This window comes from Cyrtonyx montezumae, unplaced genomic scaffold (assembly GCF_038088225.1).
Source record: "Cyrtonyx montezumae isolate F1298 unplaced genomic scaffold, pur_monq_1.0 scaffold_8, whole genome shotgun sequence".
In the NCBI taxonomy this organism is placed as follows: Eukaryota; Metazoa; Chordata; class Aves; order Galliformes; family Odontophoridae; genus Cyrtonyx; species Cyrtonyx montezumae.
The window spans coordinates 111,950,606-111,978,099 of record NW_027072089.1 but is presented as its reverse complement, the minus strand read 5'-3'; the positions used below and the strand labels follow the sequence as shown (position 1 = coordinate 111,978,099).

The 27,494-nt window shown below is 41.6% G+C and overlaps 2 protein-coding genes across 11 annotated transcripts; one reads left to right on the top strand and one right to left on the bottom strand.

The window, feature by feature from the left end:
- Positions 1 to 2,352: 2,352 nt before the first annotated feature.
- HNRNPA2B1 (heterogeneous nuclear ribonucleoprotein A2/B1) lies at positions 2,353 to 13,814 on the bottom strand. 5 transcript variants are annotated; one of them, XR_010623178.1, is made up of 13 exons: positions 13,646 to 13,812; positions 10,166 to 10,276; positions 9,248 to 9,394; positions 7,731 to 7,941; positions 7,322 to 7,423; positions 7,161 to 7,241; positions 6,534 to 6,596; positions 6,019 to 6,138; positions 5,659 to 5,781; positions 4,960 to 5,042; positions 3,880 to 4,808; positions 3,505 to 3,635; positions 2,353 to 2,699 (listed from the first exon to the last, which is right to left on the bottom strand). XR_010623178.1 is itself a non-coding variant. In XM_065752926.1 (11 exons), exons 1-10 carry the CDS (start codon positions 13,673 to 13,675, stop codon positions 4,981 to 4,983), a joined length of 1,050 nt encoding a protein of 349 aa, XP_065608998.1. In that variant the 5' UTR covers positions 13,676 to 13,814; the 3' UTR covers positions 2,353 to 2,699; positions 4,960 to 4,980. The 5 variants fall into 5 exon arrangements, 2 of the variants coding, with proteins under 2 accessions (XP_065608998.1, XP_065608997.1); XR_010623180.1 differs by lacking the exon at positions 13,646 to 13,812 and adding an exon at positions 12,656 to 12,771; XR_010623179.1 differs by lacking the exon at positions 3,880 to 4,808 and having other exon boundaries at positions 13,646 to 13,813.
- On the top strand, positions 13,378 to 26,975 carry CBX3 (chromobox 3). 6 transcript variants are annotated; one of them, XM_065752938.1, is made up of 6 exons: positions 13,934 to 14,006; positions 15,203 to 15,253; positions 19,132 to 19,274; positions 21,064 to 21,229; positions 22,603 to 22,697; positions 24,299 to 26,975. In XM_065752938.1, the coding sequence occupies exons 2-6, from the start codon at positions 15,230 to 15,232 to the stop codon at positions 24,423 to 24,425; spliced, it is 555 nt and encodes a 184-aa protein (XP_065609010.1). In that variant the 5' UTR covers positions 13,934 to 14,006; positions 15,203 to 15,229; the 3' UTR covers positions 24,426 to 26,975. The 6 variants fall into 6 exon arrangements, with proteins under 6 accessions (XP_065609014.1, XP_065609012.1, XP_065609010.1 ...); XM_065752942.1 differs by lacking the exons at positions 13,934 to 14,006; positions 15,203 to 15,253 and adding an exon at positions 13,378 to 13,504; XM_065752940.1 differs by lacking the exon at positions 15,203 to 15,253 and having other exon boundaries at positions 13,923 to 14,006.
- Positions 26,976 to 27,494: the final 519 nt, after the last annotated feature.

The window sequence follows — 27,494 nt, the reverse complement described above, 5'->3', positions numbered from 1 at the left end:
TCAAATGCCACATGTTGCTGCATGAGCTTTTATTACTGTTGTAATCACAAATGCATTGTGATTTCAGTGATGTCCAATACACAGGCTCTGAGAAATCCATCGTACTATGCCTAAAAGCTGACCAAGTATGCAAGGAGGAAAATAATCACACAGTGGTGGAACCTGACTAGAACAACTCACAGTCACTCTAGCCACAAGTCACACAGGCCAGCTTGTGAGCTACCTGCTTACCCCTTATCCCTCAGCTGTTAGCACTGACACTTCTGCTGTGGTGCACATAGGCACTAAGAGCTGTAAAGTAAGAGAGCAACTGTTACAAGGGGCAGTACGACTTGTGGCAAAACAAATCAGTGTAACGTGAAGGGGCATTACAGGTAAAGGTCCTATGCATGTCTGCCAGTATGGCTGTGTGAACGACAATTTATCTCCTCTAAAAGAAAAGAGTTGGAGCACCGTTACGGGATTTCACTCGTATCATGCTGTCTGCTTTGAACATGAATGAAAACACTGAAGTTACAGGGAGTAAGTGAGCTGCTGTATGTACTCAGCAAGTCACTCCTTTCTCCAGTGTGGTTGAATGGCTGAAACAAGCTCAGCTGACACAATTCTTTATAGACCTCCCCCCAAGGAATGTGAGTTCATGTACATTCATCACAACTCGAAGAGCACAGTCTTCTTCCCTGTGTATGACACAGTTCATTCCCAAGTGATTTTACAATACTAAGTATATTTCTCTGATTTCTTAAACGCTTTTCTACCCTAGAAGTAATAAAGCAAGCAAGTTAAGTTCAACTTTCATTGTAGGTGACAGAGAAAACAGCCTGAGCCACCAGAACCCCCGCATTAACTTTCCTTTACCACATTATGCACTTCAATCACGCTGTTTTTTTCCTCCCACAAGTTACAAAGTTACACGGTCTCTCACATCATTCATGTTGCTGAGGCAAGCTGTGGGTAACGGAGCTCCTGTTCTTAGGAAACCACAATGTACCTCAACTTAGCTTTACCTTGTTGCCAAAGAAAGAGAGGAAGGTAAAACCTACTTCTCATAAATCAAAAAACATGTGTTACATAAACTGCAGTTTTTATTCAGAACTGATGGCTCTCAGTGTTAGGTTGACCCAAGATGCTGGCTTCTGTCACTGAACTCATCAGCCAACGTTGTGATTACCACTTGCTTTAATTCTTAAGAACGCACCAAGAAAAAAAGTCATAGTTTCAACAGTAAGACAACAGGAAAGTCACTTAGATACTCTGAACTTTCAAGACTTCAAACATCCAATAGCTTTGTTTTTGCATGCCACCACCTGCCCCCCCCCCCAACCCCCAAGTAAAACTCCCATCCCCCATCACCGGTGGATGGAAACAACATACATTTTCCATGCAAATGAGATGAATTAAATGTGAAACCGTTAGAAGAGTGTAAATATCAAACAGAGAGGTTATTATTATTCCCTTTTGAAGTATTTCTTTCAGTTATGTGGTCTGAATGTCGACTTGTTAACTGTAAGGAAAAATGTCCATTAACTGAATCTAAAGTTCCAGGAAATAAGGCAAATTCCTAATCAAGAGGTCAACTCATTCTGTTGGAAAGAGGAAAGTAAAGCAGATTGTGCACATCTTCATTTTCTGCTTCCGTTGCAGCCCACTGCATACCTATGCAAATATTTCAAAGTTCAACTTAACATACAAAAAGAAGTCACTTTAAATCTTGAAGTGTTTTCAGGTCATAATAAAAGTTAAATACATGATTCTACTGAAACTAGGCAGAGACATTTCCAAGGTCAGAATAAACAAAGTAAGCAAGTAATCGGTTCAGACAGACACTTTCCCTCAAATAAATACATTCCCATGTGGAGCTTTCCCAAGCTAAAGATTGTTCTGTATTTCTTTTTTGAAGATGCAACCATCAGTAATATAGTTCTGGTACAGCAGGACCTCTACTTTGCATTCAGTCTTTCTCTGTTGACACTACAAAGCTCTTTATAGGCAAGAAGATAAAAGCTACTGCTGAACTGCTGTAAGCTGCGTTAGTGGGAAAGGAGCACTTTTTGTTTTTAAAGTAGATTAAAAAACCAGCCAGGTAGCTGTTCCGAAGCAACTGTATCCAAAAGCAAAAATAAAAAATAAAAAATCAGCTTGTTTTGTCTGCAGCACTGTTTCTCCCAACAGAGAACAGATGCCTGAGTTCAGAGATAACAGGTTCTGTGCGTACACTTGCCAAGTTAATGTGGTTTTAAATCCACCTCAAAATGGCACATTTCGAATTGTGAAAAGGTCTAGAAGCTGCACATCAACATTATTTAATGTTAGACACATACTAAATTTTATTAAGCATTACACTAGAACTACTTTGGTATAAAAAATACTTTATTTTAAAGCTATGAAAGTTATAAAAATATGTAGTTGAAGGTTTAACTCACAGAATGTTTGCTATTTTAACATTAGTAATTTGTTTCTCCTAATGAATCTGAGTTTTACTCAAAATGTTTACAAGACAATTATTACTATCATTTAAAAAAACCCAGCATTACAGGGAGCTGTACTAATTGTGATATTTTATCAGTATTCATTTAACCTCTAGGTTTTTATGAAGGCAACAAAAACAACTATTTTCTGATGATACAGAATTTCTTATTTCTTGAAGCGTTTCTGTGGTTGACCACTTCTTCATTAGTTACCTGCAGCATGGCACCTTCCTGCCAAAGAAAAAAAAAGTGTATCTGAAGAAGTTTATCACATATGTCTAAACCAAATTACCAATAGGGGAACTTCAGCCATTTTAAAAAAAGTATAAGCAGTTCACTGGTGTGTCTAACACAAAAGGAACAGGACTGTCGTTAGCTGAGTCCACATTCTTCAGTAATTAGCCTGTCAAAAGCAAGGGAATTTTGAAATTAGGATGTGGGCTTTTTTAATTTTTAATGTTCTGTGGGTTTGGTTTTTTTTAAGCCAGACTGAGTATGCCACCCTTACTCAGATGACACATTACTTGGCAAATTTTCGTAAATTTGAGGCTCAAACATTGAATGCAATGAGAGTAAGGCTGACTGAATTTGGCACTAAGGTTTATTAGCTGCAAGAACTATAAAAAATGGTGGAAACCTCATCGTTCTAGCCCAATTCCAATTTTGGTATTTACATTACACACTCATGAAATACCACCTGCAGTTTCATTCGAAGCTTTCACTTCTCCTCCTAAAGAACTGCTTATGCAGTTATAAGAATGGACGACACATTCCTTCACAGAGGCAGACGTATTCTGTGGTGCAATTTTTTTTCCTTACACGTAAACAGTCTAAGGTTACTTGGGAACCTTCAGGATGAAACGCGTTATAGATGACAGCAGACAGGACACACAACAACACAGTTCATTTTCAACAGCACAGCGCTACCTTCATTGCATTACCTTGCAACCACCATAATGCACAGTCTCCCAAGAGAAAATAAAACGTTGCAGGATGCATAAATAAAGTTGTATGATTTAATTAACATGTGACCTACCATTTTAACTACCAACACCAGGGATGGAACCCTTGCAAAGCTTTACTAATGGACACTTGCAGGTCTCATTTGTTCAACTGTAGCAGAGTACAGTGGCAGCAGTCTATGCTTGTCCAGGATTCATATCATAGCTAGATTCCAGTAGGAAAAAAATACGTTAAGTAGCTGAAATTAACAAAAAATTTGTCTGTAGAAAATTTAATACAAGAAAACAGGATTCACATATTTTTCCAGTTGATAATTGTTAACACAGTTCATTTCTATGTTAAACTACATAACAACAATCACTAGACTGAAAGAATACTGTCACATAAAATATTAAAGTTTCTCAGATTTGGAACATTAAGAAAGGAAAAAAAGTAAATAAGATCTTACCTAAAGAAGTTTAACTGAAGCTTAGAACTAAGCTCGCTCTACTCCCTCAGCCTTCGTTGGCATCCTTATACAACTATTGTAGTTAAAGCTTTGCAGAAATACAGCACAGCTTTTTAAGACTGGCTGAACTTAGTGACGTTTTCAAGAGTTCTCTTGTACTAGACCTGTGTCCCTGGAAGAGTACCTCGCTGGGGATACCTCCTTTCCTTGCCATTGAAGAAGCAGCATCTAAAAGATCTAAAAAGGTGTTTCTCCTTGCAGAGATATCCCTTAAGTTATCTAGATACTTTAAACCTGATCATTTAAAGACAACATACTTTTTTTTTCTGACCAGCATTTAATTTTACACGTACAACAATAGCTTTGTATTATTTGTGGGACCTTATACTACCCACTCCTTTCCTTATTTTACAATGTTAAAAAAAAATCTAAAATTACACAATATTTCCTTTAGAATTATTTTATTAAATCATAAATGTACAACAGCTTCTTAACTCTACACACGCACTTAAATTTTTAAAAGGAAAACGTTATGTCTTATTACACCATGATCCTGGCTAATAGCTTTTCAAAACTTTGAGAAAAATCTTAAAAAAGGTTTCACATGTCACCTGAAACTTACAAATTTAACATTATCAAAGGAATGCTTCTACACTTACAAAGACCACTAAAAAGAAACAACAATTAAAAAGCTAAGAAACTGTCTCAAAGGCATTTTTACAATCCTTCCTCCACAGTAAGGTAATGTTATTAAATAATCCAAATCCATTCACAAAATGGCTCTCTGCATCTGCTCTGGTGTCTTCTGCCATATCACTGCATATTTATGCATGACTGAGATAAGTGTTTCCTTAACATTGTTATTTCCATAACCTGAAGCTGTTCTGTTACCTCTGGGCTCTCATCCTCTCCTATTTATACAGTGAAGCCTGTTTCAACAGAAGTAAAGAGTAAAAAAATAGGTTATGAAATTATTCAGCTAACCATTTTTTATAGGAAAGATAATATCCTAAAAAACTTTTAACTCCTGCAGCTACTCTCACGAATCACTGCAATTTTAGTACTTAAAAACATACTTACCCATGGCAAGCTTGCAGAAGCTCAGTAACGGCTTCTCCCTCCATATCCACCACTTCCTCCACTGCCACCGGGACCATAGTTTCCTACAGTTACAGAAAAGAGAAACAACAGTTCAACTCAGTGTACTTTGCAATCTCAGAATGCTTCTAACTAGTCTATCAGGATTAACATCCAGTTTACTTCCAGAGATGGCATATACGCAGCTTTGAACATATCACTTTCTTTTACTAATGCCCAGGAAGTACCACTACACGCTGAAATCTCAGACGAGTCGACAGGGCCGCGTGTCATCTATCTACTGCATAGGTTTGAGCCTCACTGTGGGGGTGGAGTTTACTTGCAGGCTGAACCTTGCAAGAAAAGTGTTTCACTTTCTATCCCACAAGTTTTATACGGCACATTAAATAACACTTAAACAAGTGAAAGCAGAAAATGACAGGAAAAAGTGACATTAGAACACTACTACTAACTGGAATCCACGAGATGTTTTTTCTAATAATCTAGAGGGGAAAGAGGCAGGGGTACTGTTTTCCCCAAAACAAACTTCATAGTCTCAAGAAGCTGCAGCCAACTTGCATACTGCACAGAATAAATGCAGCTGATGTAGAAGCTAGTAGTTTTTACCTGTCTTACCACCCTCCCACCTCCCCAAAGGACTGAAGCTCGCCTGGTCTGGCTCCAAAGGGTATCAAGACGTACCTCCACCATATGGTCCCCCCATGTTCCTGCTGCCACCAAAATTTCCACTCTTCATTGGACCATAATTAGAAGGCTGCTGGTTGTAGTTTCCAAAGTCATTGTAGTTGCCACTTCCATAATTGCCTGGATTATCAATACAAGAATAGAAACGTACGGATGAGCTACAACGTTCACAGAATTCTCAATATTCCACAATTAAAAGACAACATCATATAAGCAGTCCAGCAGCACGTGAAATGAGCCGCTTTTTCATCCCTTCTATAAAATCGAGCTTCCTCACTCCACCATATCCCTCCCAAACTTCGTATGATTTGCGCTAATGTACAACTGAAACTTGATTGCTTCAAGCCAGTGGGTTACCTCCTCCATAGTTGTCATAGCCACCTCCATAGCCCCCACCCTGGTTGCCATATCCAGGTCCTCCTCCACCATATCCTCCTCTTCCTCCTCCGTAACCAGGACTGCCACCGAAGTTGCCACCTATGACAATATAATCCTTTAAAATAAACTTTCCAGTGTAGAAGGTAACCAAATTCTACACAGGGTATTTTCTCTTTAGGGGGAAGAAAAAGGGTAGGAGTTTCAGGAAGACATATGCAACTCCCACCCTAACTAAACTGTGACTAAAACCCACTAGCCAGACTGCCTAAAAGCACCGATGAAATGACTTGCTACTGTTCTAAAGAGAAGGTTATGGTTGTTCAAGACATAACCATACAATTTCCCACATCGGGAATAACATGAGCCAATAGCTATGTGTTTCTTAAAGCCAACAAAATACCTGTGGCACTTCAGAAGTTTCACATAAATAGTAAATGGATGTATAAACAGTTATAAATGTGAGAAAAAAACAATACAATCAGAAGCAAGCTTACCTCCAGGCCCTCCACCATATCCATTATACCCATCACCAAACCCACGGCCACTCCCATAGCCATCTGTTGGAGGGAAAAAAAAAAAAATACAGCTCACCTGTAGCAATCTAGTTTTTATCTAAACCATATGACCCTAAGACCCAAATCTCAAAGACTACTGAAGTATACACACTTGAATTTAGATAAACGTATGTGAAACAACTTATCTATTATTCCTCTACACTTCCCACTTTCTTCCATTTGTAAGGTACTGGGTTAGTTTTGGACACAGCTAACCTGGTTTGCTTTTAAGTAATTTAAATGTTCAAGGAAAAAAAACAAAAAAACCCCTCACTGTGAAGCTCCCGAGCGCTGTGTAAGACTACAGAGAAGCAGGTGAACTTCTTACCATAACTACCAAGCTATTAATTTTGGTTTGCAATAACATCCTTTAGAAATTAAGCCCCTTGAGTTCCCTGAAAAGCTACCTCATCAATTTGTGTACTATGCAAGAGATTTGCAAGTTACCTTTCCCCAATATTCTTTAACACTTACAGATGCATTTCCATTAAACATAGTAGCTTACAGTTACCCAGAACATTAAGGGTGATGTAAACAAACAAGATGCTACAAACATGCCTGTCTTACCAGCTCCCCCTCTGAAATTGCTGCCAGGTCCTGGGCCAAAGTTGCCACCACCTCCACGTGCATCACCAAAACCAAAGTTCCCTATAACAATTTAACATTTGTAAGCTGCAAAACCATGGAAAGTGCACAAAAACCAACTAGAAAGAATTAACTGCACGTACCTCCTCTCCCACTCCTAGAATTTTGAACTTCCTGCATTTCCTGTCTAGAGAGAGCTTTCCTTACTTCTGCATTGTGGCCATTAATGGTGTGATACTTCTGCACTGTAACCACATGAAACAAAACATCGTAAGCATTAAGTACTGACCTGGCAACATCAAGCACCTCAAGCTACAAAAATGCAGTCATTTCCAAACTGGCCCCATACATACTCCCTACTGTAAAATAGATTTCATTAGGTACTAGATTATTTCTTCAAAATACCTGTTCCCCCAATTCACCACAACTATCATACATTCACAAACACTCACTTCAGTATCACTATTACCTATTTATTTTGAATATAATTTCACAGAATTACCACGGTCGTAATCAGAGTTACCAAATAAAGCAGAGTTGAAGATTACTTACATACAATTTTATCCACGGGATCGTGGTCATCAAATGTAACAAATCCAAACCCTCTCTTTTTACCAGACTGTCTGTCAGTGATGATTTCGATAGTGTCGATTTTCCCATATTCCTCAAAGTAGTCACGAAGGTGGTGCTCCTCAGTGTCCTCTTTAATACCACCAACAAATAGTTTTTTCACAGTAACATGAGCACCAGGTTTTCCAGATTCCTATTAAAAAGAGTTCTCCCAATTACCACAAAGAAAAGCAATTAAGCAATTCCCTTTTTTTTTCCTTCCAGGATTTCAGGAATGGAATACTAAGGTTTTCAGACACTAAGGTACTCTTTTTTTCAGTACACATCCATAAATCCTATTTGTGAGGTAGAAGGTAACAGCTGCTTCCCCACCTACGCTGAAGTTTGAAATGCACCAGACTCCAACTGACACGTAATGAAACGTGTAGAAATAAACTCCTTTATGTAAATTTAAGAGAAAAAGCCATGCTTTAGCTTAGTTAAAATGCATCAACTTCCTCTGTCCACCTCTCCAATGGCAATGAAGCCTAAATTCCACTTAAAGCTCTTCCAACTACAGCAAATCCACAGCTCGGCACTAGAACAGATATAAACTCTCCACATTCCTTCAAAAAAAAATTGAAAAAACATATTTCGAGCATAATATTTAAGCAGCTGCACTAGGTGAGAAGGGTTTACCCCTAAAGCCCAGTAATAGCTTGTCTGTATAAATCAGTATGCAGATGTCCTGCTTTCTTTTAGTTATGCTAATCAACCTTCATCTGGAAACTGACTGCTAACAAGGGCACCAGTCCCAGGTCAAGGAAAACGGAAATTCTGACAACAGCCCTCATTCAGTTGCAGTTCCATCAATCGTTAAAAACTCTGGTCAAACCTTATGTCTGAAGTACTTAAATCATCCCAGAGCTCCCACTGTGCAGACAACACAAGTTAACTAGAATGTTCACACACTCAAGTATCTCAATGACACAGTAACCCAGGTATACTGCTTTGCTGTGTGCCTACCTAATTTATAGCCTGGATTTTAAAAACATTTGTGCAAGGAGCAAAAACAAGAATAGACTTAGGCTGACTTTGATCACCACCACTGGAAGGAATGAAGAGTCCCTATGCTATGCTTTATATTTTTTGTCACTTCTCCCATAAATCTTATAGAAATATTCAGAAGATTAACATTCATTCATTTGAGGTCTAGTAAGAATAATGATCCCAGAGAAGATAGTCTAGTATTTCCATAATTACAAAATCCAACACATCTCAGCTAAGAATACTTTCAGACCCCAGTCTGCCCCCATTGCAGATACAATTCCCAACCAGAATTACTAAGAATTCACCATAACAACAACAGTCAATGAACAGACTAGAAATATGGAGACAGTGCCCCAACCACATCCTTTCAATAAATTTAAACCAAGACAGTTTGAAGTAGGGACTCATAACCAAAATACAGAGTCATCACTCAAAGCATGAGAAGTATCTACTTTCAGCCCCACATTTACCTCTCTAGCCACAGCTCTCTTAGGCTCCACCACTCTTCCATCAATCGTGTGAGGTCTTGCAGCCATGGCTGCATCAACTTCAGCCATTGAGGAGAATGTTACAAAACCAAACCCCCTTGATCTTTTGCTTGCAGGATCCCGCATTACCTAAAAACAGTGAACAGGTATACATCACATCTACATGTCTCATGTTGAACTAAAGAGCAACCATGTTTGGAGAAAACGTGAGAACCAATTCAAATACAGTTACCTATGAAGTAGCAAGCTATAGTGACCAAATACACAAGCAGTGTCTACAAGACATCAGAGAAATTTAGAACACTACTGTCTTCTAATACTCCACCAGTAACTCCAAAAGTACTCGGTAGCAATGATTCGTGTTTATACACATATGTATCTTTATCTAAAAATCAAACCTTTATTTCTACCTCTCTGAAGATCACACTCTTTAAAGTTATGAAATACGTATTTACTGTTCTAAAAGCAAGACTGGTGGAACAGCTTCTGCAGTAGAGGTAATAAGCATAGAAAAATCACAGGCCGCAGAAATCCACCCATTTCCAGCTTCAACATGGCTGCTTAGCAAACTAGAAGCTTTCTTTCAAAGGTTACTGGTTGCACAGATGTTGCACTACTGCACTTAGCACTCCCTAATGCATTTCAAGCAATGACACTCAATTTTGAACAGCTGTTATCAGCAGTTAGATACAATCCAAGAAATCTTACTGGAAAGAGACTGAATTTTATCAGCAGTTTGCAGAAGGAAATCTGTGTACAGCTTTAAGGACTGGTAAGCATGAACCAAACAACTGCAGGAACTTAAGAAAATTTAACGTTCAATTTTCTCTCTTAAGCTATTCAACAAACAGCTTCCCTTAATCTGCACATCATCACTGTGCATCAGCACACCAAACTTACCACGCAATCTGTAAGCTTCCCCCATTGCTCGTAGTAATTCCTCAAGCTTTCCTCTGTAGTTTCAAAGCTTAAGCCGCCAATGAACAGCTTGCGGAACTGCTCCTTTTCCCTCTATCACAGGAAAGATTAGATTGATATTAGTGTTCTGCCATTATTGGCAGAAATTAAGCAATTTATGCAATTGTATGGGCCCAACTTCATGATACAGATTTTAACAACATGCTTCTTCCTCTCTCCCTCCAAATGTTAAAAGCGAAGGACCACATTTAAATATCTCCATGAGAAAGCTCCTCTCAGAGACCTGAACTGGAAACGTCTTACAACTGCATTAGAAAAGAACAATGCCCCGAACTATTCCCACAACAGGAACATGAATCCATTCATACTATCTGACTATATTCCAGATATCGTTTGTTTTAAAAAACTGTAACTCAAGAGACTGTGCATTGATACCACCACAGTATTTACACAAACCATTAAGAAATAAGAAATTAAAATGAAATAAATAAAAAGTTAAGAAGTTCTGGAATGGGTCACTGATTCAGATTTTATCATTATTAAAACCAAGTACGATGGAGTATCAGTAAAGCCTATCTAGGAACCAGTAGCACATGCATCCCCTACTAACAGCAGTAGCATCAAATGAAGCGGAAAAAATCCCCCACATTTCCCTTTAAGTGCATGAACTACATTTCCAGAAAAAGACGTACGTCTCAAAAGAAATTTTCACTGAGTTCATTCAGCAGAGGTTTCTGCTACAACAGGTAAGTCATTAAAAAAGCACAAGGCCAGTAAGAAGATATTACATCTCCTTTGTATGTGAAAATTATAACACAGAAACTAACAACCTTTCAACCTCCTATGTACTTACTTACTACAATGCATAGTAGATGTTCTTTTCCATAAGCAGCAGGATCTCTGAATGATACATTACGCTATCTATATAGTAAAAATTACAGAATCTTGAAATAGATTTGAAGTATTTTTTCTTGTAAGAAAGATAAAGAAAGCTAAAACTGGCCCTTGCTGTATGGATAGAGAAAATTAGGTAGGAAAATTTTGATGCAACAAACCCACACTATGTGAAGCTTCCCTTCACAGAACTGTTTGAACAGAATAAAGGAAAGGATGCCGCATTTGAATATTTGAACTAAAGCTACATGTTGGAAGCCACGCTATCGCTTCTCACCTGAGTGGGCTAGCAGAGAAATGTTAAGCAATGACTTGCTTAAAATGCACAAATGCCCCCTCTTCCAACTACTTCAGTTTAAGTGCTTTGAGATTAGGCATTACCTTGCTTCATTGGCTCTCGTGGGCCTCTTTTCCCCATATAATCAATTGCTATATGCACATATGTCAAATAGGAGAATTAGGATAAAAAAAGTGGGAATCAGAAAATCTTAATGGCATACAGCTTACATTTGAAAATGAAACTCAAGGAATGCTATCTACCGACCATAATAAGTATGTTTGCTTTTTAGAGAGTAAACATGGTACCATAACAAACATTAAACAGAATAACAGAATAGCTGCAAGTTCACAGATCTCTCATTGATCACAGTGCTGTAAGCACCCTAGCCAAAACATGATGTAGGCATGCACAGAGGTCAGGAAACGGCAGTGTCACTGCACTGCACGAATAAATGACACTGTATGAGAACACCCCAAACACCGTCCCCAGGTGTGACAGTCTCCATACGCAAGCCAGGCCCGAACACAGCTGTTTCTGGGAACTCCTCATTTACGCCGCAGGTCTATCACACACGATTATCAACTATTTTACCTACAGATCCTTTCCGAATTTGCGCGCAAACCCTTCGCCGGAAGGAAAACCCCTTCAGAGCCTCCTCCGCACTGTCTGCGGGACACAGGCTGCAGTGAGGCGGCGGGCGGCACGCGGGGCATGGCGCTGCTCCTCCTCCAGCTCCGCCATGTGGCGGCGAGCAGCAGAGCAGCCTCGCAGCCGGAGACCAAAATGGCGCCCAGAGGCCGCCGCCTCCAGCCAGAACAGCCGGGAAACCGCTCCCGGCCCCGCGCCCGGCAGCACGACGCGAGCCCGGAGCAGCACGGCAGGCACAAGCGCGGTGTCAGCTTGCAGGCGCGGCCTCCCCCTCCCCTCCCCCCACCCCCGCCTCGGCCGCCATTTTCCCCCTCCCCCTCCCGCCGCCATTACCCGCAATCCGCGGGGTGACGGCTCTCCCCGAGCCTCGCCGCTGCCGCCGTCCTCCATCGCCTGTGAGCTCCCGCTCCAAGAGCCGCCTCACAGCGCCGTCACCAGCTCGACCCGCAGCATCCGCCTGCCCTCAGCTGCGACCCGGCCCCAACCACCGCTTCCAGAACATTCCTCCCCTCTCCTCTTCCCCCCCCCCCCGCAGCACCGCGGGCCCGCGCACACCGAGCTCAGCCCCGCTCCTCTCCTAACCCCACAGAACCGAGCGCGGCACCGCGTTAAAAATCCATCTCCGGGCCGCCCCCCCCCTCCACACGTACCATGTTCTTCATGGTGGCGGTCCCTGCCCGGCGCAGCGCACGGCCCTCAGCAATGGCTGCCGCAGCTGTTACGTAATTTGAAATTCAGCTCCGCGCACCGCTCGCGCCCTCCTCCTCCTGCTCCACCCGGCTTTGCTTAAAGAATAGCTAGGATCTAGAGTCTCACTCAGTCCCGGGGAGCAGCGGTTCCGCGCAACGCTCCTCTGTGTTTTTGTCACCTAATAAAAACTCATCGACGCCGTTACTAACGGCCGTCTCCGAAATGAGCCGAAGGAGCCGTCCTCGCGGAGCTTATTGGCTTCGGCGTTCGCCGGAAACAGCCGAAATCGACACGGCAGCCCGTTCGGCTCGCTTCGGCGATTTCCGGAAGCAGCCGACAGCAACTAAAGCGGCGCTCGGCTCAAGCTCGGCAATTTCCGGAAAAAAAAGCCGCAGCGCTCACCGACTCCCCAACCCGCTCGGCAATTTCCGACAGCGCAAGAGCTCTCTAATACGCGCCCGAGCGGATCCGAAGCGGCCCGAGCGCCGCTGGCACAGCGTTGCTTTTTTTTTTTTTTTTTTTCATTCTGTCTCCGGAAATTGCCGAAGGCCGCACCTCGTAGCGCGGGGTTATAATTAGCCGCAGCGGCCCCGCACCCCCACCACCCTCCGCGGGCGGGAGCGCTACACAACGCAGTGCCGCGGCCCCATCCGCCCCGCCCGGGCGGGACGAAGCGATAACCCTCAAGCTCTGCCTAGTGAAGACAGGCGGGCCGGGCCGGGCCGCAGGCCGGCCGCGTTCCGCCGGTAGCCACGCAGCGCTCCCCTTCCTGCCGCCCTGCCCTTTCCTCTCACACGCGGCGACAAAGGGTGAGTGCTGCCGGCCTGCTCTGTCCCACTCCCCCCCCGCCTCAGCCCCGTGCGGACCCACCGCAGTGAAGGCCTTTCCCTCCGGGCCCTCTCCCTCCCCGGCGGCCATGATGGCGGCGGCCGCCCGCGGTCTGCCCTCACCCAGTCGCTCTCTCTGTCTCCGCGAGGCATCTTTCTCCGTTTGGACGCCTGGCGCGGCCCTGCGCTCGCCCCCCGTGGGACAGACGTCTTGGCCCCCTCCTGTGCTGGCGGCGACGACGGGAGCAGGTTGCGGCTGGCGCGTAGGCGGCGTCGTGCGCTCTGCCCCGTCAGCCGCCGGCGCGCTCGGCTCGGCCCGGCCCGCCCCGCACCGCCCCGCGCTGCTCCCCGCCCCCGCCCCTCCCCTTTCCCCCCCCCCCCCCCCCCCCAGCGCTTCGGATGCCGCCGCTGCCGCCGCCGCTCAGAGCGCGCAGAGCGAGAGCCGGGAGGAGACGGGGGAACGGCGCGGCCGAGCGGCAGTGAAGTCTGTATCCTTCTTTCTCCCCTTATTTCCTCGCCTCGGCGGCACCCCCCGCTCCCCCGTTTGTTTCCCTCCGACGCGGGGACGGAGCGCGGGGTGCAGCCGAACACCCGCACCCCTTAGCGCGGCGGCCGCGGGAGGAGTGGGCATGGCGGGAGGGCCCCGCGGGAAGGAAGGGAGGAGGGAGGGCGGGCGGCGGGGCCGGGCCGGGCAGACAAAGCCGCCTGCCAGCACTCGGGGAGGCCTCCGCGGCGGGGAAACGTGGCGGTGGGGGGGGGGAAATCGGGCTTGGCGAGGCGCTGCCGCCCCCTCCCCCCACCGCCTCCCTCCCGGCTCCATTCTCTGCGGGGGTATCTCGGGAGTGTTCTTGTGCTGTCTTTCCCCTTTCTCCTTCCTTTCCGACGGGGACGCGTGCAGCTCCCGCCCGGCCCTCCCCGCCGCCCGGTGCGGGGCTGCCGGGGCCTCCCGTAGCGGGGCGCTGCGCGGGGGGGGCTGAGCCCTGCGGGGCCGTGTGCGTGCCGTGCCCGGGCCTGTGTGCGAGCCGAAGTTTTGTAGTTGGAACGGGGCAGGGTCTATATGTGCTTACGGAGGTGGTCGGTGTGAGAGGTGCGGTGGTGAAGGGTGGTGATGGTGTTGGACGTCGCTTGCCTAGGATAAACGTAGCGTGTGCGGCTTAGCCGAGCTCGGTTGGTGCAGGGCCTTAAATTGGTGCAAACTTGAGAATCGGAGGGCAGCGTTATGCATTAAGAGAAATATTCGCAGTTTTTAAAGCGGTGGGCGCTCCCGTTACGTTGCAGATGTGTGGCTGCGCCCCACCAGGTCCACAGTTAATGCGCCTAAAGCTATATTCTAGTTAACTGCTGGAATCTGAGCTCCTGTTTTGTTGGGTTTAAGAAAATAAGCATCCCTGATGGTCCTCCCCCTTTTCCTTGTGAACGTCTCCGTGCCTTAGAAGGCCTTGGGAAAACCTTTTTTCAAACCCCATCTACCACTTTGTCACTATTTACCCTGGCTAGGTAAAGGTGTGTTACTGGGTTATGCCGGACAAAGCAGTAAGCTGCTTCTTGTCCTGGATTTAATCCATCCTGTAAATGTTCTATGCCGTGAATTCATGGGGGTTGGAACAAGGACCATGTTGTATTGGGATGCCTTTCTTTGAGTAACGTAAACTTCCTTTTAATTGTCATGCATTTTTCTAGTAAAAGCTCTGCAAGTCTGCAATAAAAATGGCCTCCAATAAAACTACATTGGTAAGTTCACGCGCACCTAAAGTATGTAAGGATTTAATCAACATATTTTTCTTCAAACTTATAACTTGGCATCTCCATTTAAAAGATACATCCACATCTCCCCTCCCCAGCATTTTTCTGACCAAAATTTCAGATCCAGAAAGTAAGGCTACTAGAAAGGACATTTTCTTTGGCTTTAACAAATCTACCATTTCTACAGAGACTTGTTGGGGAATAATAATTAAAAAAAAAAAAAAAGGACTGTGCACTATTTCGTCTGTCCTGTTGTAGAAAGCACTAAGGGTTTTTTTAGCCTCCTTTCAGGATGCCATGTAATTCATCGTTTATGCAAAAATAAGTAAAATCATGTATTCATTTAATTTCTCCTACTCTATTCAGAAGAAAAAAAAAGAACAAATTGAGAAAAGGTGGTCCTTACAGAGGAAAAATAACATTACTGGGAAGTGATGTGGTGTAGTTAAGATGCCCTTTGAAATTATTATTATTATTTTATTTTTTTTACCAAATAACAGTTCGAGTTTCATAGGAGCAGAGATTGTCAGATGTCAACCCCTCCTGGACTATTTTAATGATGCGTTCATGGTTCTCAAGTCCCTGTAAAGCTTTGCTTGACATTAAAACATGAAAAATATGAACTTCTAAAGGCAGTTGGTTGCTGGAAAAATTATTTTAATTGCCATTCAACTACTTACTTTATATATATAGATATATATATATATACACATATGTGTGTGTGTGGAAGAACTGAAGAAATATAGCATGAGGTGCATCTGAGTTTGAAGCAGGATGCATAGCTACAACTGGACATTTGGATAGCAGAACAACGGACTTACAGTGCACTCAAAAGGCCCGTTCTTAAATTCCTACAATGGTTGCTAATTGACCCAGATTGAGGTACATTAAAAACACTTATTAACTCCTGGCTTCAAAGCGCAGTGCTTGTTTGACATTATATGATGGCAAACGGTTCTAAAGATTTCATCAAAATGAATGTCTGAACTTTCTGTTAGTAATTGATTGTCCACTTTTCCCTAATTTGAGGAAGAGAAGCAGTTACTGGCTTAGGGAGGGGAAGGAGTCTGCAAATGCAGTATTTTTGATATGATACTCAGAATTTTGCTGCACAGGTCAGGAAAATCAGTTATGGTTCCCATGGGAACCGTAACTAATTCTGCTTCATTGCATATTTGAATGCAAAACTTAGATATACTGGGGGTAGTGTAGCTCTGGAACTGTAATTCTGAATTTGTTACCTCTTGTATTGTGAAATGCTCCATCACAATGTCACATCTCTGTTCTAATACTGCCCCTCAAAGAAAGAGTGATTGCCCATTGGAAACCATCTCTTATCTGTCAGATGTGACTTCTGAGCACAGGATGGGAGGCGAGCCGCAGATGAGCAGTCAGTGGTTAGATGTATTAAGGTTTAAATGGGGTGACCCTAAAAAAAGGGAGCTTCGGGGATCTGGTGGACGTTTCTGCCCTTCATTGTGGGTCAGCTGCTATATTCACCTCCAGGCTGAGATGTACATAGGTTTGTATAATCTCAGGAGTTAGAATTCTTCAGTATTTCTTCAGTATTTCTTCAGGCTCTGCTGTCAAATATTATTTTATCAGGTTAAAAGGGCTCAGGAAGTGTTTGGAAAGTATTGTTATTCAGAAGGCGTAATGAAACCTCTTATATTTGGAGCAAAAAGCCAAGGCACCCTTGACTTTGTTATTGCTTACTGATCTCCAAGGTAAAGATCAGATCCTGTAATATTCATTTTCTTCTGTGGGAGATTACCTGGATGTCTAAGGTCCTAAAGAGTTTGCCTTTCTCTTAAATAAAAGTTACTATGATGCAGAGGTCTGAAATGTTTAGGTGACGAGAATGAAAGAAGCTGAGAAACAGTTATCAGGAAGCAGCCTTCCATTGAGCTGGAAGACTTAACTCCAGTGGAGAGCACAGATGGAGATGTTCCCCTTGTAGCCCGTTTGCCTCAACACGAGTAATTAGGATGTTGTTGGCATGGTACAGTGAGTCTGTCTTTTTTCTCCTTGCTTCTTTTTTTTTTTTGTACCCCGTTTTCCTCATCTCATTTCTCTTTTTAATACTTTTATTTATTGCAATAAGCAGCCTTCATAGACAAGTTGGATGTTTTCATGTTTGTCTGTTTACCTTCAGTCCTGCATTCTTTTTTTTTTTTTCTTTTTCCTGTGGAGGCAAAAAAAAGCCAGTGTGGCTGGTACTTCTCAGACATGAGTACTGTGTTCAAAATACACCTGGGATGTGCAGATAGTTATTATCAAAGTGGAAATATATGCTCTGTTTTAAATAATCTCTTTTCTGTTCCCAACTCAAAACAAATGTCACACAAGACATAATCGTATATGGAAGCTTGCTGTTTGAAGGGGAAAGCTCCAAACTTTTCCTGGTCTTTGCTGTTTGCACCTTCAATTCATGGGTTGCTAACGAGAATATGGGTGTTTGGGGGAGGAAAAGTTAATGCAAAAAAAAAAGAGAAGAGCACAAAGAGTAGGCTTGGAAAGGCAGGTCAGCTTCTTTTTGCAAACAGAAGGGTTTTCTTTGCGTCTGACAGATACTTTCTTCCTTCCTTTTACCACATCAAGAAAAAATTCCACAAAGACTAAAAATCAGTTTCAAAATTCGCTTCACAGTGTGCTCAAACTAACCCACGTTCATTCTAGAGAGGACTAGAAAAGTGCCATGAAGTAAGTGCAGGTGCTCCGTGACTTCTGCTTGCCTGTTGTCTAGGGAGTATATTAGTGAGGAAGTAGCTTTGTCAGCTTTAAGGTGCTGCATGACTGTATGTTCTCACAGATTAATACTGTCCCCATTAATTTATGGCTGCCATTTTAACCATTTTCCTATAAGGAGCAATCCAAAATGGCAACTGGACTGCTTTTGGTCTGTTGATGCTCCAGAAATGGGGTACGACAAGATTATAGACACATCCTGACCTTTTCCAGATTGCAAACAAGGAAATTCTGAAAGGTGTCCTTCTATTAATATTGAATTGTGCCTTATTAAACTGGGAATGCCTTGAGGATGATGTGGATGTAATATTTATTTTAACAACTTGAAGAATATTTTTTAAAGTATATCAAATGTGAACTTAAAAACACTTGAGTTTTTTAAATTAGCAAAATTTTAATGACATTTTAAGTGATGTACCTTAAGTGTAGCTGTCTTAACGTTTGCACCTTTCTGACATCCCTCTGAATGTTAGTTATATCAGTGCGTGGCTGATAGTGAGAAGGGTCTGCAGCAGTTTGCTGCTCCTGGCATGCATCCTGTTCAATAATTAGTGATGATTATTGAATATTTTGTTTACGGTAGCTCTACATTGTAAACTTTGCTCCCATCAGCTTTTTTTTTTTTTTTTTTGAAAAGGTAGTAACCACTTTTTTTGTTTGTTTTTGAGAAGCACCCCCTTTCTGTTTTATGCATTTTCCCTTATTACTTTTCTTTACTTCTGCCTCATGCTGTTTCTTGCCCTCCGCCTTTTCATAGGCATGGAGATAACTTATAGAAGCTTGATTAAAATTTTGAGCATGTAGCACTCTGAGAATTAAATTTGTAAGGGGAGTGGAGGCACTGAGTGTATGGACAAAGATATTTCACCTTAACAAAAACTGGTGTTCCTTGTTGGGTATCTCATTAAGTGGCTGAAACTAAAACAACCCAAAATATGACCATGTCTTGCTCAGGTTACCTGACCTCATGCACTAACGTGAAACAAGTCCAAGCTTCTGGCTCTAGTGTGAATAAGTACATGATTCCTTGCTGTTTACTGAGCAAAGTTGGATTTGGCCAGTGAAGTAACGATGTAAAGCAAAAGAATGAATAATGGCATTCTGAATTTCTTTTGTAGCACAAAATGGGAAAGAAACAAAATGGCAAAGGTAAAAAAGTTGAAGAGGCAGAGCCTGAAGAATTTGTTGTGGAGAAAGTCCTGGACAGACGTGTTGTGAATGGAAAGGTGGAATACTACTTGAAGTGGAAAGGATTTACAGAGTAAGGCATTACCATTATTTTTTCTGGTACAATGCTAAATATTAACCATTTATTTGAAATAACTGTGTGGATGGGGGATTGGATGGTGGGGATACGTCTTAAAGAGCTGAAAGAGAAGGACAGCTTAAATGTCTATTCAAGTGGGCAGTCAAGCATGACAATAAAATGTAAGATAGGTAGCTTAGGGTTTGTGCTTGGTCACGTTCCAAGACTTGTACAAAGCCCTCAGTGATTGTTCTTTTGCCACTGCTCTTTGATTTAGCTTGTGTCAATATCAATCAAGGGATGTTAGACTTACAGTTGTCATAAAATAGGTATACTTTCACATGCAGAGGGTCGTATGTTATTTCTGAGAAATAAAAGTTTGCAAGGCTTTAAACAGTAGGCAGCTCTGAAGCACGGTTGCTTTCATTAGACATACTGAAAAGGTATTTTTCAGTCTCTGTCCCAGGCCTTTTGTAGGCTCAACTGTGCTTCCATCAGCTGAGAAAAGGGGACACATTGAATGCTAAAACCTAGCATTTTAATGTTAGTAGTTACACACATGTATCTCCCAAAGCTGTTGCATTGCAACTTGCTGCATTCTAGCACCTTTAAGTTTTGGTAACTGAAGACAGTGGGTAGGCATCCTGTTTGCACAGTGCCACTGTGGCACTATTAGAGCCTGTGGACTTCTGATGAGGTGTTTATTTGTTGGAGGGAACATTCACGGATGGTGCAAAATGTTATTTAGCAAAATACATACTCTAGAGCAATTGCAGTACCCAGCTCTGGATATGGAGCCTTGGTTGTTTTTTTTTCTGTGGTTCCAGACTCTTAGCATGGTTTGAGTTGGAAGGGACTTCAGGGCCCGCTCATTTCCAACCCCGTGCCGTGGGCAGGACTTCTGCCTGTGAGGTCCGGCTGCCCAGGGCCCTATCCATCCTGGCCTTGAGCACCTCCAGGGATGGGGCATCCTCAGCTTCTCTGGGCAGCCTTTGCCGGTGCCTCACCTCTCTCTCAGTGAAAAGTTTTCCCCTGACATCTAACCTAAATCTCCCCTCTTAGATTAAAACTGTTCCCCCTTGTCCTGTCACTTTCAACCCCTGTAAAAAGTTGTTTTTCCTCCTGCTTCTAGGCTCCCTTTAAGTATTGGAAGGCTGCTATCAGGTCTTCCCTGAGCCTTCTCTTCTCTAGGCTGAACAAACCCAGCTCCCTCAGTCTATCTTTGTAGCGGAAGTGCTCCATCCCTTTGGTCATTTCCATGGCCCTCCTCTGGACCAGCTCCAAAAGCTCCACAACTGAAGGAGGGAGACACAGTTGAGTGCTCAGATAGGACTTCTGAGAATGTTTCTGATACACAGAAGCTTAGACGTATTTATATTTCCATCATTTGTAGTGGGTGTTGTATATGTTCTGTTATCCTTAAGTTTTAGTTCATGATCTTACCCAACAGCTTGTTTGCATGGTCAGCCTTCAGAGGAACCAGGGAGTCAGTTCAAATGTCTGGGTAGGATCAGGGTTGCATGTCCTAGCTTCCACCGAGATCATAGAAGTTAAAAGAGCTGCTTATTCTGTATCTCAAGTTTAAGGACAATTCATCAGCATTCTTCAGCATAGCAGAGCTTACTTTTTTCACTCATCATAAGCAGTACACGAAGGCTATGGCAGGTGGCTAGAGAAGCATTCTTAGGTTGAGAAAGATACCTTACAAATTGAGGAAAAGAATGACTTGCTTAGGGTGAGCCATGTAGCTAGTTGTACGCTTCTCTTCTTTTCCTAGTTTTACATAAATGTGTGTATGTTTCAGTGCTGACAACACGTGGGAGCCTGAAGAAAACTTAGATTGTCCAGAGCTAATTGAAGCTTTTCTGAACTCTCAGAAAGCTGGTAAAGAAAAAACAGATGGTGCGAAAAGAAAATCACTGTCAGATAGCGAATCTGATGATAGTAAATCAAAGAAAAAACGTGATTCTGTAAGTATATGTTCATGTGCTAAACTTTTTCTCCTCTATTTCTTTCTACCTCTCCAACCCTCTACCCCAAAAATTCTGTTGTGACTTGGAGAATTAGAACAACCTTGGTTTTAACACTAAGAATCACAAAGTACTTGGAACTGTGGTTTGGAAAGTGTGATGATTTGTAGCGGTTAATGAGCCCGCCAAAATGATGGGTAAAAGATGATTCAGTGTTCCTTTATATGACCAGAAGCCCCGATCTTGCTCTGTGATTCTTGCTGAATAATCAAAAGAAAGATTGGTTGAGAGTTACTAATGAACAATGTGATCAGTTTGTATTAGAGCGAAGTGGTTGAGAATGGAACAAGCAGAACTTCTGTTCTGGCTTTTGTATGAACTATGATTTTTAAATTGGTGAGTGGGAAGACAGCTAAATGGGAAAACCAAGCATGCTCTTAGATTAGGGCTGGACATGGTGGTGGAGAGGGTGTAGAAAGGGTGACTGAAGAGAACCTACTATTTCACGAATGTTTGGGTTTCACCTCCAATTTAAATGAGCAAACAATATGATAAGATTAGTGCTAGCAAGAGCGAAATAATGCACTTATACATTCAGTAGTTTGCATTTTTCTCTCTAAGCTTTTAAACTATAACAGTATAAATCAAAGCTGGTTGTCAGTGGTTTACTGAAGACAGCTGCTGGATACGGGCTGTCAAGTACTAGGTGATGTTGGAAGGCATCAGGAGCAATATTGGTAAATATTACAAACGATATTTTAGTTTCTGCATGAAGTTAATTGTGTAGCTTCACCATGTATGGTAGGGGTCACTGTCTCACCAAGGGTATTGTGGAACTAGAGGGAACAGTACAGTAAGCAGTCGTATTCTGTACCACTGTTGTCTTAGTGAGCCAAGAAGAGTTGAGGTATGCCCTATGGGTGCAGCTTCACAGTTGGCTGAAGCCAGCCTAAGTGCCCAAGTCTGTTGTTTTGCTGTAAAGAACACAATTTGCCCGCTGCCAGGAGTGCATTTTTTGTTTTTCCTGTTCAGTTGGTTTCAGTAGCCATGCTTGTTTATCTGCTAGAAGGATTTGAGGCCGCTTGATTCATCTATTGAGTTTTCAGAAATAGTTGCTAGAACCACAGATGTAAGAGTTTTTCATTATTACTGTGCATCTGAATTACTTGGTCTGAAGATCAGTCATGAAAAATATAAAATTTATATCACCTTCAGGCAACTTTTATATGTAATGATAGCTTTTATAATTATGTAATGCTATATTTTGTTGTTCTGATACACACACACACATTAATGTGTATATCTAGCTCTAATGCCAGAATAAAAGGATAGTTAGATAATGATAGATAATGATCTTTTAACTTACTCAATAGGTTGATAAACCGAGAGGGTTTGCAAGGGGTCTTGATCCTGAGAGGATAATTGGGGCTACGGATAGCAGCGGAGAGCTTATGTTCCTCATGAAATGGTAAGTCTTACATCCACGGTTCTGGTCCATACTGAGGGAGGGTTGGTAGCTACACTTAGCTAATGAGACAACTTCTTTTCAGCAAACGAAGAATCTGGTGGTCTGCTTATTAACCCTGTATTCTTGCAAAACCAAAAATTAGTTATACTTAGTCCCCCTTTCTTCTAGAACCAAAACAACTTTAGACTCTCTTGATTCGATTTCATAGAAGTGGAATTTAGAAAGGTAAACATTCAGATAAAAAATGGAAAAACTGGCATTTGTATGGAAAAGATGCATCTGAGGAGCATTCTTGCTAGGGACATTTCAGGTAGAACTCTAGTTTTACGTGTTTTACATAAGCAGATTCTAGCTGCTAGGCAGCCAACCCTTTAACCAAACAGTGTCTGCTGTTTTGTGTGCAACAAGGTCGATAGAGAGTTGGAAGCAACTAGTGGAGAAGCTGAAGTTGTGATGAAGAATAAACAATGACAAACTTCTCCATATTATGAGCCTGTAAAAGGGAAAAGAGCTGGGGGGAAGTTAGTGTTGTTGGGAGGATAGGAGGAAAACGGTTCTATTAGTTACAGTGCTAGCAGAAAACATCTCATCTTAGCAGTACAGAAGTAGGATTTTTTTTTCTTTATCCGGCCTTTAGAATATAAGGGGTTGAATTAACATTTGCTTGGAGTCCAATTTCCTATGGTGCTGGGATAAGAATTATAGTTTCCAACAACCTTAGAGAAAAGCCTGGTTTCTTTAGTAGTGTCAAACTGAGTAGTCTCCAGAGAATTGGTTTGTCATGCAGTGTGCTTAGGCTCTTGAAGATCAGTGCTTTGGAAAGGTAGTCTGCCTTCAGACAAACTCTCTTTAACATGTGGAACTGAGAGGAGTTGGAAAATGTGGGTTATGACTACTTGAATTTCTGTGGTGATAACTGGCAGAACAAAACACAAAGGGAAAGCTAAGAAAGGAACATTTTCTTTCTAGTTTGTTCACAGTTGATTAGTTTTTTTCATAATTGATTGCAGTCAACAAAGATAGGTACAAATATGTAGTCACAGCTGTAAAATGAGTTTTAAAAGAGCCTGAAGCATGTTATCTTGGAATATATTTTTTTGTTATCCTGAGACAGGATCAGAAATTGCAGTATAAGACACGAGTTACTTGCATAAACTTGTAATACAATTTGGATGTAAATAGTACCTCTGAAGACCTTTGCTACTGAGTTTACAGGTCTCACTTTGAAGTTCCAATTATGCTTTAAAAGTAAAATTAGCAAAGTTTTACTTATTTAATTCTCTACCACAGTTGGTAGCAGTAGGAATGGTTTCTCTTGAACCACATTTTCCCTCTAGAACAGAAAAAGAAACTTGGGAAGGAAGATGTCAGCTGTGGAATCTTATTATTAGCAAAGAAATTCTTTATAGCTAAAGTGGAAGTTATAATGAAAACTGATTTCTAGCTGATATTTTCCAGAATGTTATATCATGAACTGCTATGCTTATATGAAAACACATACTTCCTGAAACTTATTTGATGTTAAAATCATTTAAAGAACCCTGATATGAATATAAGTGAATTAATAATTATGCTTTTTTTTTATCTTCGTTCTACATCAGGAAAGACTCTGATGAGGCAGATCTGGTGCTGGCCAAAGAAGCTAACGTGAAGTGTCCTCAGATTGTAATTGCTTTTTATGAAGAACGACTAACCTGGCATTCATGCCCAGAAGATGAAGCACAATAATTGTTTGCATCACTTTTTTTTTTAATATATATATATATATGAATATTAAAACCTGAAATTTGGTTTACTAGCAATGTGAGAAGCATACGTTCTAACAAAATCCAAATTTGCTATTTTTTTGAAGTAGTGTGTTTTGCATCAACAGCAAGTGGAAAAAAGCTTTCTGCAACTTGTTTCATTTATCGCAGGAGAGCATTTGATACTACTACTTCCTCCATATTAGGTAAAAGCTTTTATAAAACATTCATAAACTTCCATGGTTATTATTGAATCTTAATGAATGTTTAAACAAACTCACAGATGTTTTGTAGTCTTCTATACAATTGATGTGCATGTATCTTCTTTGCCCAAACCTAGCCCTTTCCACCTGTAGATTCATTCTTTTTAGTATTTGGGATCACGTGATCCCAAGGCAACCAGGTGAAGATTAACTTTGTAGTAATTTGAATGTTATCAGACTGTATATTGTTTACTTTATTGTAAATACTGGTGAACAGTGGTCAATAAAATAGTTTTATATTCTTCCTTTATAATGATAGGCTGTGACTCTTTTGAAACGGTATGATATTTCTGAACTTTTTATATGTTAAGCTCTCAGTTCATGATGTATTTAACTGTAAGTTGTTCTTTTGGGGATAAATTGATTATTACCCCACTGCTACTCTGTAATTGCAATAGCACACAGATGTCAGTCTTTGATTCTCTAACTTTTTTAGGTGAAGTATAACTTTTTTCCAGTCAGGAAGGGCCAACTTTTTTTTTTTTTTTTTGGCTGTGAAACTCGTGCTCTGGGTACTTGCTTAAGTCACACAGATAGCAGCTGTACTGCCTGGGTCTGGCTCCTGATCACAGGGCCAAGTGGCTTCTGCAGATGTATTGGAAAATACCTGGTGTGTTGACGATGTCAGCCTTTGCTTTAATTTCAGGTCCCAACGTGGGGCTATACTGTAACAAGTGATGGGATGCTTCATGTAGAATTCTCAGGCAGCAGCCTGAAAAACACTTCCATAGTTCTCTGCCTTTAAAGTGTGGTATTTTAATCTGGACTGTAAGCTGTATACTTTTTAATCAAGCAGCTTTGTTTCTGATTGAATTCTAAAATGGGTCATCTCGTTTGCTGCTGGGAGAATGCCCTCAGATTGGCAAAGTGAGGGATGGAGAAACTGGAAGAAAGGAGTTTTGCCTTTTTCCATTCTTCCAGTTGTTATTCCTTTCTCCACTTGCTTTTGTCAACATGCATCCCTTTATTTGGGTTGTGACTAGCATGGCAGTTTGTTGGCCTCAAGCTTTGCCTCTCTGTAGGTCAATGACCAACCTTGTTTTAGAACTGCCCTTAGTTTGGAGTTGTGAATAGAATAATCACGTCATATACTACTGTCACAGTCCTGTGTGAGATGATTAGGATTCTCTTGGAAGGACTATTCCTGGAAACCTTCATGCGGTGTCCTGAGGAGAAAACAAAGGACCTTTTAATCTACGCTTGATTTTCTTTTTGATAAAGATTCATAAATCATTACTAAAGCCGTTTGTTCTCATGTCGTTTCAAAAGCTGTTTACATCATGAATGGAAACATTGTAAAACATTTAATTGCAGGTAAACACTGGGATGGTTGAAGTAATGCTTAATTACCTTTTTAGGTGTAACTGCTTTATCTTCTTAATATGCTTTCTTATTGGATTTGGGCATAGTTCACTGTGGCTGTAGGGGAAAAAAAAAGTTAGTGTGGGTTTCCCTTGCTCCAGTTAATGAGGATTTCAGAGCTTAGCTTGCTTCTCTTGCCTGCTCCTTGGAGAAATTTCCCTGAATTTGTTGTATGTGCAATTCTGCAGAGTTCATGGCTTAATTCTTTAGGGCCTCTCATAGGAATATTAGTACACCTGATGTGTAGGATTCCCAAAATTGCTTTTTTTGCCCAGTTGCCAGAGAAATACTCAGGCTAAACAAGAATTCTAAAGCAGCATGCATTTTCCTGTCTTTTTTCTTCAGTATGGAATACTTTTAAATTCAGAATCTTAAAATATTTCACCGTTTGTGTTTTACTGTCTGAAACTGCAGTTTCTTTGCTGTTTAAAGCGTGGATATTGGGTTGATATGATGTTGCTGATTTGAGTCAGTATAGGTCGAAGAGTCGGTTATTGTGTTAGATGTGTGAAGATTTATGTTGAAAGGTTGATTCCCAGCAATTTGTAACCTTAAAAATGTTATTTTGCAACTAGCTACAACTTTTACATATATTTGATTCTTCCTTCTGACAATCTGTAAAAATGTACTGTACTCACATTTAAACTGCTATACAGCTTGTTACAGTTACGTAGATCTCTTAATTCTTTACGTTACGATGGTAGAAATGCTGACTGGTATTAGTTTCCTTTTCTTCCCCCTCCCCCACTTTGATTTGTGTCAAACTGCATTTTGACTCTTAACGAAATGCAACGCTTTGACGTGACAAGTTATGTAAAGTTATGCTGAATGTGCTTGGTACATATGCAAAAAGACGTTATCAAATGTTAGCAACTTTAACTGATTAAATAAATGAATTATCTTCTGTAGTTAGTGAGTTATGCAGAGGTTTCTGGTCATTGTCCTTTCTGATCCCCAAACAAGTGGATTTCAGGCTGTCGTTTCATCATCACTGTGCTGACCTTGCTGCCCAAAAACAAATGGTGGGATGTAGTTGGATGTGCCTTTACTGCTCCTTTCCCTGACACAACTGTGTTTTCTTCCTAGTGAGAAATTCCAACTAGGATCAGTTTTCCACTTTGGTTTGCTTCATTAGCTGCACGTGGTAGTGCCAGCTTACCCCTAAATGTAAGTCATAGTTGCAGCCTGGTTCTTACTTTATTGGGAAAGAAGAATGCACCATACTTCTTGTTTCTATTTTTTCCTAAATTCTCTAAACTGCAAAATTGCGTTAAATTGAATAAAATGGATATTCTTTGTGTCTGCAAAATAAGCAATCAGCATTGTAGGTTAATTACATCAGTTCAGATCAATCCACTGCTATGTGCTTTGTGATAATTTAAAGTTGATGCTCCAGTTCTTAAAACTGCTTGAAGGTTGCTTACTGC

Coding starts and splice junctions, on each gene's coding strand:
- HNRNPA2B1 (XM_065752926.1), bottom strand. CDS start 13,675: ATGCCTCGCGGAGACAGAGAGAGCGACTGG. Junction 10,277..13,645: donor GAGACAGAGAGAGCGACTGG/GTGAGGGCAGAC, acceptor TTCCTGTGATAG/AGGGAAAAGGAGCAGTTCCG. Junction 7,942..9,247: donor AGAGAGCTGTGGCTAGAGAG/GTAAATGTGGGG, acceptor TCTTTTTAATAG/GAATCTGGAAAACCTGGTGC.
- CBX3 (XM_065752938.1), top strand. CDS start 15,230: ATGGCCTCCAATAAAACTACATTG. Junction 19,275..21,063: donor AAGTGGAAAGGATTTACAGA/GTAAGGCATTAC, acceptor TGTATGTTTCAG/TGCTGACAACACGTGGGAGC. Junction 21,230..22,602: donor CAAAGAAAAAACGTGATTCT/GTAAGTATATGT, acceptor CTTACTCAATAG/GTTGATAAACCGAGAGGGTT.